This window comes from Pan troglodytes, chromosome 3 (genome assembly GCF_028858775.2).
Source record: "Pan troglodytes isolate AG18354 chromosome 3, NHGRI_mPanTro3-v2.0_pri, whole genome shotgun sequence".
Lineage (NCBI taxonomy): Eukaryota > Metazoa > Chordata > Mammalia > Primates > Hominidae > Pan > Pan troglodytes.
In genome coordinates, this window is record NC_072401.2 from 160,428,743 (window position 1) to 160,441,928 (window position 13,186).

General features: G+C 43.7%; 1 protein-coding gene across 1 annotated transcript; it reads right to left on the minus strand.

The window, feature by feature from the left end:
* Positions 1-7,829: 7,829 nt before the first annotated feature.
* C4H4orf46 (chromosome 4 C4orf46 homolog) lies at positions 7,830-13,093 on the minus strand. Its single transcript, XM_001145854.8, has 2 exons — positions 12,813-13,093; positions 7,830-10,920 (listed from the first exon to the last, which is right to left on the minus strand). The coding sequence occupies exons 1-2, from the start codon at positions 12,996-12,998 to the stop codon at positions 10,765-10,767; spliced, it is 342 nt and encodes a 113-aa protein (XP_001145854.1). The 5' UTR covers positions 12,999-13,093; the 3' UTR covers positions 7,830-10,764.
* Between the last annotated feature and the right edge of the window lie 93 nt (positions 13,094-13,186).

Here is a 13,186-nt window from a genome sequence, read left to right on the forward strand (position 1 = left end):
TCCTGACCCTTGTCCCCTGGGTCCTAATGCTTGCCAGACAAACTTCCCCTTGCCTCTTTTCTCTGAGGCTAGCCCCCCTTCTAAAAACCACTCCCTATCTCTGGTGCTTTTCTAGTTTCTCCTATAACAATGATTTCTAGTATCAACTTCAGGACTCTGTTACCTTCTTTAGGCACCCAGGCTCACCAATCAGAAAGACATAATTTTTGCCCAAAGCCCCATCATAGGGGGAACTATCTGGAATTTTAGGATACCTCCTCAGACAAGCAGGCGTAACAAATGCTATTCCTGAAGCTAGGAAATGGGGAGCCTCAGAAATTGTATCCTTCCTGTTCATATAAGCGAGGACAAAAGGCATCACTCTTCCAACTCTGGAGATCCCTTCCCTCCCTCAGGGTATGGCCCTCCACTTCATTTTTGGGGCATAACATCTTTATAGGACACGGGTAAGGTCACAATACTAACAGGAGAATTCTTAGGACTCTAACAGGTTTTCGAGAATGTGTCGGTAAGGGCCACTAAATCCAATTTTTCTTGGTCCTCTTTGTGGTCTAGGAGGACAGGCAAGGTTGCAGGTTTTTGAGAATGTGTCAGTAAGGGCCACTAAATCCAACCTTCCTCAGTCCTCTTTGTGGCCTGGGAGGAAAACTAGTGTTTCTGCTGCTGCGTCAGTGAGCGCAACTATTCCAATCAGCAGGGTCCAGGGATGGTTGCAGGTTCTTGGGCAGGGGTTGTTTCTGCTGCTGCATCAGTAAACACAACTATTCTGATCAGCAGGGTCCAGGGACCATTGCAGGTTCTTAGGCAGAGGGAGAAACAAAACAAACCAAAACTGCGGGTGGTTTTGTCTTTCAGATGGGAAACACTCAGGCATCAACAGGCTCACCCTTGAAATGCATCCTAAGCCATTGGGGCCAATTTGACCCACAAACCCTGAAAAAGAGGCAGCTCATTTTTTTCTGCACTATGACCTGGCCCCAATATTCTCTCTCTGATGGAGAAAAATGGCCACCTGAGGGAAGTACAAATTACAATACTATCCTGCAGCTTGACCTTTTCTGTAAGAGTGAAGGCAAATATGGAGAGAAATACCTTATGTCCAAGCTTTCTTTTCATTGAAGGAGAATACACAACTATGCAAAGCTTGCAATTTACATCCCACAGGAGGACCTCTCAGCTTACCCCCATATCCTAGCCTCCCTATAGCTCCCCTTACTATTAATGATAATCCTCCTCTAATCTCCCCTGCTCAGAAAGAAATAAGCAAAGAAATCTCCAAAGGACCACAAATCCCCCCGGACCATCAGTTATGTCCCCTTCAAGCTGTAGGGGGAGGGGAATTTGGCCCAACCTGGGTACATGTCCCCTTCTCCCTCTCTGATTTAAAGCAGATCAAGGCAGACCTGGGGAAGTTTTCAGATGATCCTGATAGGTATATAGATGTCCTACTGGGTCTAGAGCAAACCTTCGATCTCGCTTGGAGAGATGTCATGCTACTGTTAGATCAAACCCTGGCCTTTGATGAAAAGAATGCAGCTTTAGCTGCAGCCTGAGAGTTTGGAGATACTTGGTATCTTAGTCAAGTAAATGATAGAATGACAGCCAAAGAAAGGGATAAATTCCCTACTGGTCAGCAAGCCATCCCCAGTATGGATCCCCATTGGGACCCTGACTCAGATCATGGGGACTGGAGTCATAAACATCTGTTGACCTGTGTTCTAGAAGGACTAAGGAGAATTAGGAAAAAGCCCATGAATTATTCAATGATGTCTGCCATAACTCAGGGAAAGGAAGAAAATCCTTCTGCCTTCCTTGAGCGGCTATGGGAGGCCTTAAGAAAATATACTCCCCTGTCACCTGAATCACTCAAGGTTCAATTGATTCTAAAAGATAAGTTTATTACCCAATCAGCAGCAGATATCAGAAGAAAGCTCCAAAAGCAAGCCCTGGGCCCTGAACAAAATTTGAAGGCATTATTAAACCTAGCAACCTCGGTGTTCTATAATAGGGACCAAGAGGAACAGTCCCAAAAGGAAAAGTGAGATCAGAGAAAGGCCATAGCCTTAGTCATGGCCCTCAGACAAACAAACCTTGGTGGTTCAGAGAGGACAGAAAATGGAGCAGGCCAATCACCTGGTAGGGCTTGTTATCAGTGTGGTTTACAAGGACACTTTAAAAAAGATTATCCAATGAGAAACAAGCCAACCCCTCCTCCATGTCCACTATGCCGAGGCAATCACTGGAAGGTGCACTGCTCCAGAGGACGAAGATTCTTTGGGTCAGAAGCCCCCAACCAGATGATCCAACAACAGGATTAAGAGTTCCTGGGGCAAGCGCCAGCTCATGTCATCACCCTCCCTGAGCCCCAGGTATGTTTAACCATTGAGGGCCAGGAAATTGACTTCCTCCTGGACATTTGCATGGCCTTCTCAGTGTTAATCTCCTGTCCTGGACGACTGTCCTCAAGGTCCGTTACCATCCGAGGAATCCTGGGACAGCCTGTAACCAGGTATTTCTCCCACCTCCTCAGTTGTAATTAGGAGACTTTGCTCTTTTCACATGCCTTTCTTGTTATGCCTGAAAGTCCCACACCCTTATTAGGGAGGGATATATTAGCCAAGGCTGGAGCTATTATCTACATGAATATGGAGAACAAGTTACCCATTTTTTGTCCCCTACTTGAAGAGGGAATCAACCCTGAAGTCTGGGCATTGGAAGGACACTTTGGAAGGGCAAAATATGCCCACGCAGTCCAAATCAGGCTAAAATACCCCACCACTTTTCCTTCTCAAAGGCAATATCCCTTAAGGCCTGAAGCTCATAAAGGTTTACAGGATATTATTAAACATTTAAAAGCTCAAGGCTTACTAAGGAAATGCGGCAGTCCCTGCAACACCCCAATTCTAGGAGTACAAAAACCAAATGGTCAGTGGAGACTAGTGCAAGATCTTAGACTCATCAATGAGGCAGTAATTCCTCTATATCCAGTTGTACCCAACCCCTATACCTTGCTCTCTCAAATAACAGAGGAAGCAGAATGGTTCACTGTTCTGGACCTCAAGGATGCCTTCTTCTGTATTCCCCTGCACTCCAACTCCCAGTTTCTCTTTGCCTTCCGGGATCCCACAGACCACACATCCCAACTTACGTGGACAGTCTTGCCCAAAGGGTTTAGGGATAGCTCTCATCTATTTGGTCAGGCACTGGCCCAAGATGTAGGTCACTTCTCAAGTCCAGGCACTCTGGTCCTTCAGTATGTGGATGATTTGCTTTTGGCTGTCAGTTCGGAAGCCTCATGCCAGCAGGCTACTCTAGATCTCTTGAACTTTCTAGCTAATCAAGGGTACAAGGTGTCTAGGTCGAAGGCCCAGCTTTGCCTACAGCAGGTCAAATATCTGGGCCTAATCTTAGCCAGAGGGACCAGGGCCCTCAGCAAGGAACAAATACAGCCTATACTGGCTTATCCTCACCCTAAGACATTAAAACAGTTGCAGGGGTTCCTTGGAATCACCGGCTTTTGGCGACTATGGATCCCCGGATACAGCGAGATAGCTGGGCCCCTCTATACTATAATCAAGGAGACCCAGAGGGCAAATACTCATCTAGTAGAATGGGAACCAGGGGCAGAAACAGCCTTCAAAACCTTAAAGCAGGCCACAGTGCAAGCTCCAGCTTTAAGCCTTCCCACAGGACAAAACTTTTCTTTATACATCACAGAGAGAGCAGGGATAGCTCTTGGAGTCCTTACTCAGACTCATGGGACAACCCCACAACCAGTGGCCTACCTAAGTAAGGAGTTGATATAGTAGCAAAAGGCTGGCCTCACTGTTTACGGGTAGTTGTGGCGGTGGCCATCTTTGTGTCAGAGGCTATCAAGATAATACAAGGAAAGGATCTCACTGTCTGGACTACTCATGATGTAAATGGCATACTAGGTGCCAAAGGAAGTTTATGGCTATCAGACAACCGCCTACTTAGATACCAGGCACTACTCCTTGAGGTACCTGTGCTTCAGATACGTACGTGCGTGGCCCTCAACCCTGCCACTTTTCTCCCAGAGGATGGAGAACCAATTGAGCATGACTGCCAACAAATTATAGTCCAGACTTATGCTGCCCGAGATGATCTCTTAGAAGTCCCCTTAGCTAATCCTGACCTTAACCTGTATACCGATGGAAGCTTATTTGTGGATAATGGGATATGAAGGGCAGGTTATGCCATAGTTAGTGATGTAACCGTACTTGAAAGTAAGCTTTTCCACCAGGGACCAGTGCCCAGTTAGCAGAAATAGTGGCACTTACCCGAGACTTAGAACTGGGAAAGGGAAAAAGAATAAATGTGTATACAGATAGCAAGTATACTTATCTAATCCTACATGCCCATGCTGCAATATGGAAAGAAAGGGAGTTCCTAACCTCTGGGGGAACCCCCATTAAATACCACAAGGAAACCATGGAGTTATTGCACGCAGTGCAAAAACCCAAAGAGGTGGCAGTCTTACACTGCCAAAGCCATCAAAAAGGGGAAGGTGAGGGGACAACAGCAGCATAAGCAGCCGGCAGAGGCAGAGAAAGACCAGCAGAGAGAGAGATACAAAGTCAAAGAAGGAAAGAGAGAAAGAGACAGAAAGGAAAGAGAGAGAGACAAAAAGTCAAAGAAAGAAGGAGAGAGAGAGGAAGAGACAGACAAAGAAGGAGTCAAAGAGAGAGACAGAGAGGAAGAGAGAGACAAAGAAGTCAAAGAGAAAGAGAGATGGAAGTAGTAAAGAAAAAACGGTGTACCCTATTTCCTTTAAAAGCCAGGGCAAATTTAAAACCTACAATTGATAATTTAAGGTCTTCTCTGTAACCCTGTAACACTCCAATACCACCTTGTTGTCAGTGTAAAGAAGGGCATAGCCTGAAATCACTGAGGCCACTGACAACCCGTAGCCTTCCTATCAAAAATCCTTAACCCAGCAGGTTTCCTAATAGGAGATCTAAATCTGAAGGTCCGACCACACATAGGAGGAACTCCCTTCAGGACAGGATGATAGATGGTTCCTCCCAGGCAATTAGGAAAAAAGACACAATGGGTATTCAGTAAGTGATAAGGAAACTCTTACAGAAGCAGAGTTAGGAAAATTGCCCAATAATTGGTCTGCTTAAACGTGCGAGCTGTTTGCACTCAGCCAAACCTTAAAGTACTTGCAGAATCAGGAAGGAGCCATCTATACCAATTTTAAGTTAATATGGACTGAACAAGGTCTTATTAATAGCAAAGAATAATTGAAATCCCAAACTTACAAGGTTTTCAACTAAAGTAAAGTTTGCTAAAAGTTAGTAGTGTAACATGCGTTATCCTACTGCCACACACTCTCAAAGGATTTCTCAGTTTGCAGGAAGTGATGAAATCTATCCTTACTCTACAATCCCAAATAGACTCTTTAGCAGCAGTGACTCTCCAAAACTGCCAAGGCCTAGACCTCCTCACTGCTGAGAAAGGAGGACTCTGCACCTTCTTAGGGGAAGAGTGTTGTTTTTACACTAACCAGTCAGGGATAGTACGAGATGCTGCCTGGTGTTTCAGGAAAAGGCTTCTGAAATCAGACAACGCCTTTCAAACTCTTATACCAACTTCTAGAGTTGGGCAACATGGCTTCTCCTCTTTCTAGGTCCCGTGGCAGCCATGTTGCTGTTACTCGCCTTTGGACCCTGTATTTTTAACCTTCTTGCCAAATTTGTTTCCTCTAGAATCGAGGCCATCAAGCTACAGATGGTCTTACAAATGGAACCCCAAATGAGCTCAACTAACAACTTCTACCGAGGACCCCTGGACCGACCTGCTGGCCCTTCCACTGGCCTAAAGAGTTCCCCTCTGGAGGACACTACAACTGCAGGGCCACTTCTTCGCCCCTATCCAGCAGGAAGTAGCTAGAGCAGTCATCAGCCAAATTCCCAACAGCAGTTAAGGTATCCTATTTAGAGGGGGGATTGAGAGATGACAATGTGCTAGCAGCCCTGGCTCACTCTTGGCGCCTCCGTGGCCTCGGTGTCCACTCTGGATGCACTGGAGAAGCCCTTCAGCCTGCCGCTGCACTGTGGGGGCCCCTCTCTGGGGCTGGCCGAGGCCGGAGCCGGCTCCCTCTGTTCACGGGGAGGTGTGGAGGGAGAGGCATGGGTGGGAGTTGGGGCTGTGCACGGTGCTTGCGGGCCGCCATGGGTTCCAGGTGTGCTTGATAAAGGAACTAGCTCCCTGTGGGCTGCTGGAGTGCCTGGGCTAGGTGCCACGAAGTCCCACGGCAAGTGCCATCAAGAGGTGAAGCCGGCTAGGCTTCTGGGTCGGGTGGGGACTTGGAGAACTTTTCTGTCTAGTTAAAGGATTGTAAAGGCACCAGTCAGCACTCTGCGTCTAGCTAAAGGTTTGTAAACTCACCAATCAGTGCTCTGTCAAAACAGATCAATCAGCTCTCTGTAAAACGGACCAATCAGCTCTCTGTAAAATGGACCGATCAGCTCTCTGTAAAATGGACTAATCAGTAGGATGTGGGTGGGGCCAGATAAGGGACTAAAAGCAGGCCACCTGAGCCAGCAGTGGCAATCTGCTAGGGTCCCCTTCCATGCTGTGGAAGCTTTGTTTCGCTCTTCACAATAAATCTTGCTGCTGGTCACTCTTTGGGTCTGCGCCCCCTTTATGAGCTGTTAACACTCACCGCGAAGGTCTGCAGCTTCACTCCTGAAGCCAGTGAGACCATGAGCCCACCAGAAGGAACAGACAATTCCAGACGTGCCGCCTTTAAGAGCTGTAACACTCACCGTGAAGGTCTGCAGCTTCACTCCGGAAGTCAGCGAGACCACAAACCCACCAGAAGGAAGAAACTCCGGACACATCTGAACATCTGAATGAACAAACTCCGGACACACCACCTTTAAGAACTGTAACGCTCACTGCGAGGGTCCGCAGCTTCATTCTTGAAGTCAGTGAGACCAAGAACCACCAATTCCGGACATACAGGGATTACAAGCGTGAGCCACCGTGCCCCATCATAAAGCTCTTAATATAGTACCTGGCACATCTTTCAAACTCAGAATTTTTGAAACATAACACATTTTTTTTTATGTTAACAATTTCATCTTAACTGACTTTAGTCTCGAGTCTTTAAAAAATTTACATAAGCTGGGCGCAGTGGCTCATGCCTGTAATCCTAGCACATTGAGAGGCCAAGGCAGAAGAATCACCTGAGGTCAGGGGTTCAAGACCAGCCTGGCCAACATGGTGAAACCCCATCTCTACTAAAAATACAAAAATCAGCCGGATGTGGTGGCATGCACCTGTAATCCCAGCGAGGGAGGCTGAGGCAGGAGAATCGCTTGAACCGGGCAGTAGAGGTTGCAGTGAGCCAAGATCACACCACTGCACTCCAGCCTGGGCATCAGAGTAAGAATTTGTCTCAAAAAAAATTTTACATCATTCCTTTGGGGTTTTTGTAGGGCTGGTAATGGACCGTTTACTACGTTTAAAAAAATTATTAAGTCTTTGAGGAAATATTTACGCTTTCAGCTCTTCCCCAACTTCTCCCATAAAGCAAACAGAAATGTAAAAAGGTCACTTTGTAAACTCTTAAAGTGCCCATAGAAAGCTCACTACCTGACACCAGCAGTTGTCCCAAGCTGACATAACTCAATAGAATTAGAAATCAGTAACATGTTTTTTCTTTTCTTACAGGGAAAGACAAATTGAGTTTTAGCATGGAGTTAAGCAAATAAATCTGTAGTGGAGGAAATACAATTTCTCCTCAAGCCTCATAAGTTCATAGTTGGGACAGATCCCTATAACAAAAGACAGATTAATGAGAGAAAAACAAGTAATTTTATTAATATATGCAATGTACATCACACAGGAGAAAACTCAATGAAAAGGTAAACACAAGTAGTGGCTTACAACTCTGGATTATATAGCATCTTCCACAAAGAATACATTTCAGAGAAGTGTGACAAGACGAAGGAAAGCAGTTTTAGGCTTCCAGAGGCAGAAACTGTGGAAGGTAAATATATGTTAAGAAACTAATAGTTTCTTGTTTGTAGATTCCTCTAGTGCTGTCTCAGCTGATTAGAGCCATCTTCTCATCTTGGTATCAGGAAAGCATCTTTCTCAAAGAAGTTTGTATGGCTTGCTACAGGTAGGAAAGGACAGTTAAAATAGCCATTTCTGCAACTACTGTTAGTCAAGCACCTTTAGCTCGAAATAATCAGTATGCCAAATCGGCGTATTTGGGGGTGGCATGTTCAAATTTCCTTCAGATAAAAAGAACAGAAAGGTCAGAATCTGGCCCTTACATAGTAACTGCATGACAGATGTTGCACTTGAAAAATTGATACTTGGAGGAACAGCTATAAATATGTAAAAATAATTAAAACAAGATTCCAAAATCATGCCATAAAAGAAAACAAATTTCAGTTGGACTAAACATCTAAATGTTAAAAACAAAAATTTTGTAACTTTTGGAAGGCTGAATAGGACTATTTTTATGACATTTCCTATATAAAAACCAGAAAAAGCAAATCATTATGAAAGATTGGTAAAATTACGTTTTTAAAAATTCAAGATTTTATAACCAAAATATGAAGACAAACCAGACTAAAAAAGATAATTGAAACATACATAACAGATCGTTAGTATTCAAAATATGTAATATCTAAAAACTGACAAGTAAAAAAAACAACATAGAAAAATGAGCAAAAATGCCTGTAATCCCAGTGCTTTATAGGAGGAGGCGAGATGGGAGGATTGTTTGAGTCCAAGTTTAAGGTTACAGTGAGCTATGATCCTGCCACCACACTCCAGCCTGAGCAATAGAGTGAGATCTTGTCTCCTAAAAAAAAAAAAAAAAGAGTAAAAGATATGGCCTCAGAAATCACACACTGCATTTGCTCAATATCCTGGTAGTTACAAAAGTCAGCACTGTAAAATGCAGGAGAAGGCTATACTGGGGCATGAACACCAGGAGGCCAGGGATCACTGGGGCCATCTGGAAGCTGGCTACCACATATATAAAACAATATTTTGTAGCGCTTTTAAAAAATATATTTGTATTAAAAATATTAAAACATGCTAGAATATATGCCCCCTCAAGTGGTTACCTCTGGGGACTCTGGGGAGGGAGGAACGGGACAGGATCAAACAGGTAACAAAGCAAACTTCAAATGTATCTAACATTTGCAATTACATGCATATGTGTGTCTGAAGAAAATATAGCCAAATGCTAACATTTATTACATCTGCATAGTAGAAATACACGGATTTTCTTGAAATCATTTACCTTTCCTATATCTTTGAAATATGTCAATAAAAAGTTTTAAGGTAATGAATCCAAACAAATGGAAATAAAATGTGCTTTTAATAATAATTTATTTTTACACATTTTAAAAATTGCAATTTTCAGGAGACGTAAGAAGAATATTTTTCTAATACTGAAATAAGCATATCTTTGGTATAGAAATCACACCCTATGTGTTTATCTTTAACTAAAAAAACTAATCAAGAACTATGACCTAATATGTTAAACAAAACTATTCTTTGCCCATCCATCTGTCCCCTCTCATAGCCCTATTGTGGGGCATTAGAATATAGTTCTGTACCTATCTCCATATCTACAAAGAATTAAGATGTTGTATCAAAAATGTCCAGAAGTTATATATGGTAGAGAATTAGTTGGCTTAATCGTTGACACACAACACAGAACACCAAAAGCAACATAAGATACAAGATGCAAAATAGAACACTGTCACTAAGATCAAATAATACAAAAAAAAAATCATTTAAATTTGATGCATTGCAAACAAAGTAACTTCTTTAGAATTATTATGTACACAACTTGCAAAGCTCAAAAAGTAATAGCACAGAGCCATAAATCTGATAAGGCACTTTAAAGATAGCAATCAAACATATACAAATATCAAATATAAACACTGTTAAACTGCAAAAGCAGTAACCACAGAAATAAATAGGCAAAAAATACGCATTCTTTCTAAACAGTCTTTCCCTTTCTGAAGTAAAGTCTTTAAAAAAAAAATCAAAGAAGTACAAAAAATATTTATCATATATTTTTAAAACCTATCATCAAAGTCCAAATCTCTGTAAAAAAAGAATGTTTTTCTTCAAGTCAAAAAAGTTCAGATTCATACATTTCCTAGAGAAACAATGACAGTCTTCATGCTAAATATAGGAAGAAAAAAAGCTTTCAATTATGTTTGTTAACTCTTTTATTCAACAAACATTTAGTGAATGTTGTGTGACCCTGTTTTAGGTGCTGGGGATATAGAATAAAGACACAATCATTAGCTGTAGACAACTTAGCCTAACGGAGCTGGATCCACCACTGGCAACCTTAAAGTTACCTCCCTTGGTCCTTAAGATGAAACGCAACTTCAAACTCTGCCATGCTTAGCATCTTGTTGCAAAACAAATAATGGTCTACCTAGTTTGCTACTGGTAGCACTGTGGCTCTATTAATATTAACTGTCTATTGATGAAGTTAACTTTCATAAAGGATTCTATGAAAGTTCAGAGGCATAAAGTATTTAAGGACAAACAAGTACTGGTCCGCAACAAAAATAGCATCAGTATTCTGCTTTCACAAAAACCAAGAAAACCAAGAAAAATTTCATTCTGAATATATACAGAACTGCTGGACAGAGGTCATCCTATATGTGTGGTACATGTACAAAATATGACATAAGAAGTATGAATTATTGCAGTCATTATTAAACAACGAAGTATGCCAAATCAGTCATCAGGCTTCAAAGAATCATAGCCTTCTTTCAAGAGGTCCCGCCACGTTTTAAGGAAACGTGCATTTTCTGTACATTTGAAGGCAAGTTCTTCCACTTGAGCTGATACTGCAGATGTGGCTTCAAGAAGTTTGGTTAATGAAAAGGCTGCCTAAAAAAAAAAAGTCAAACATAATTTTATTTTTAAAATTCTCATCTCATTTTATAAGCAGTCTAAAAATAGCTTAAGGCTTTGAATCCAATGCCCATGTTATTTTCTTTAAAAGTAATCAGTTTTCAAACGAAAGCACTGGCTCTTTCAGGGAACCTAAGAAATTCTTTAATATTGAGTGAACTTTGAAGAAACAGGTCTGCTAGAAAAATATCCATTATGTCTGAGACATGACAAATCAGTATAGTTGTTTTCTTTTTTTTTTTCTTTTCTTTTTTTTTTTTTTGAGACGGAGTTTCGCTCTTGTTTCCCAGGCTGGAGTGCAATGGCGCGATCTTGGTTCACTGCAACCTCCACCTCCCGGGTTCAAGCGATTCTCCTGCCTCAGCCTCCTTAGTAGCTGGGATTACAGTCATGCGCCACCACGCACGGCTAATTTTGTATTTTTAGTAGAAACAGGGTTTCTCCATGTTGGTCACGCTGGTCTCGAACTCCTGACCTCAGGTGATCCGCCTGCCTCAGCCTCCCAAAGTGCTGGGATTACAGGCGTGAGCCACCGTGCTTGGCCCAGTATTGCTGTTTTCTATGAAAATACACTAGAGTCTCAGCTCAATAAGATGACTTGGACCCTTGACACTAAGTGCCAGATATATCTGAGAGATTTCATCATAAATAATTCTTACTGCTATTTGGGTAACATGGGCATTGACCTGTGAACACTTTAAACAATGAAAATGTATAGATCAAAGAACAGAAACTCTGAGCTCTGACAAATAACATTAAAAAATCACACACAAATGCAGAAAACACTCAGCTCCTAGTGGAAAATTCACTTTTCAGCCAAACGTTTTCTTCACCAATGATATAAAATAAAACAGTGTTCCTCAATAACACATTAGCACTTCATTCTACATATTTACTTGCAATCAGTTTGTTCTGCAAAAATAAAAGCTGGTTAAGCACTCTAGTCATCCTTAAAAAAAAATACTTGCAGAGCAATGAGATAATCTAGTTCATCCCCTAGTTTCCAATCTGCAGGAAAGGTCAGGCCACAGAACTCTCCCAGAAGGTTACACCCTACATACCTCATTCCACTTGACCCACTCAAGAGAACATAAAACTCCCCTTCCCTGTCTTCTCCCCTCCAGTGGTGTGTGAGTTACGGTTGGGAGGTGGGGTGCTAGTTTCTGGGGATTCGAGATTTAACAGAAACTATCCTAAGTATGCATTCTAGCAATCATACAAAGGGAGGAGTCCTGAACTAAACCGTCAAAGAAGCCAATCCACGTGACCTAAACCCTTCAAGCTGGGTCCAGCGCTAAGCAGGCCTGGGGCAGACAATGGCATTATCAGCTGTCCCTGGGCAGGTGGCCAACTAGAACAGCAGGCTCTAAGTCCCATGGAAAGAAATCACAGCCTGATCTCAAGTACCCACAGAAAGCCAGCAAACCCATGCAGTGAAAACTATTCTCCGAAACCCATGCAGTGAAAACTATTCTCCGAAACCCATGCAGTGAAAACTATTCTCCGATGGGAAAGGAGAAGGCAAAGAGAGCCAGCAACAGGCAGCGCAGAGCTGCGTGGCTTCGGGTTACTGCGGATGATTGAAACCAGAAGGCGAGACAAAAAGAAACCAGTGAGGGGTGGGGCGGGTGGAAGGATAACCCCTTAAGACTCCTCACCACTAAATCTAAAGGGGGAACCCTCAGAGAGGGGTGGCACTTTAGAGGCTGGCATCCCTCCCGCTTCCCGCCCCCACGCTCTGGGGCGCAGAAGGGCCGGTCGTCCCGGGTCGTGGGGTTGGGGGACCGATTCCCTAGCCTCGCGAGCCCCGCTGCCGCCGGTCTTCCCAGAGGCGCCGAGGGGGGACGCGGTCCCGACACCACACTCACGTCTCCGATCTGCAGCTCCACTTCCTCCAGCTGGTCCACCGTTGGGCCGCTGCTCCTGCTCGGAACTGGCCAGCCCAAACTCACTGGGCCGCCCGGGGAAGATGCTGCAGAGGCGTCTGAAGAGGAGGGAGAAGAGGGAGGCGGCGGGGGCGGCGAAGAAACCTGCAACTCCTCAGGGTCGGCCATGGGGAAGGGTTGGGACCGCGGAATCCGACCCGAGAAGCCGAACCGACACCAACTGTCTTTTAACCACTCGCGCCCAAAGCCGAGAGGCCCCGCCTCCTAACGCCAGAAATCCCGCCCAGTCTCCTCGTGGGTCTCAGCCCTGGACCACAAAGACGGTTCATTTTTCGGGACAGCCAATCATATGAGTC

Coding starts and splice junctions, on each gene's coding strand:
- C4H4orf46 (XM_001145854.8), bottom strand. CDS start 12,998: ATGGCCGACCCTGAGGAGTTGCAGGTTTCTTCGCCGCCCCCGCCGCCT. Junction 10,921..12,812: donor TGGAGCTGCAGATCGGAGAC/GTGAGTGTGGTG, acceptor TTTTTTTTTTAG/GCAGCCTTTTCATTAACCAA.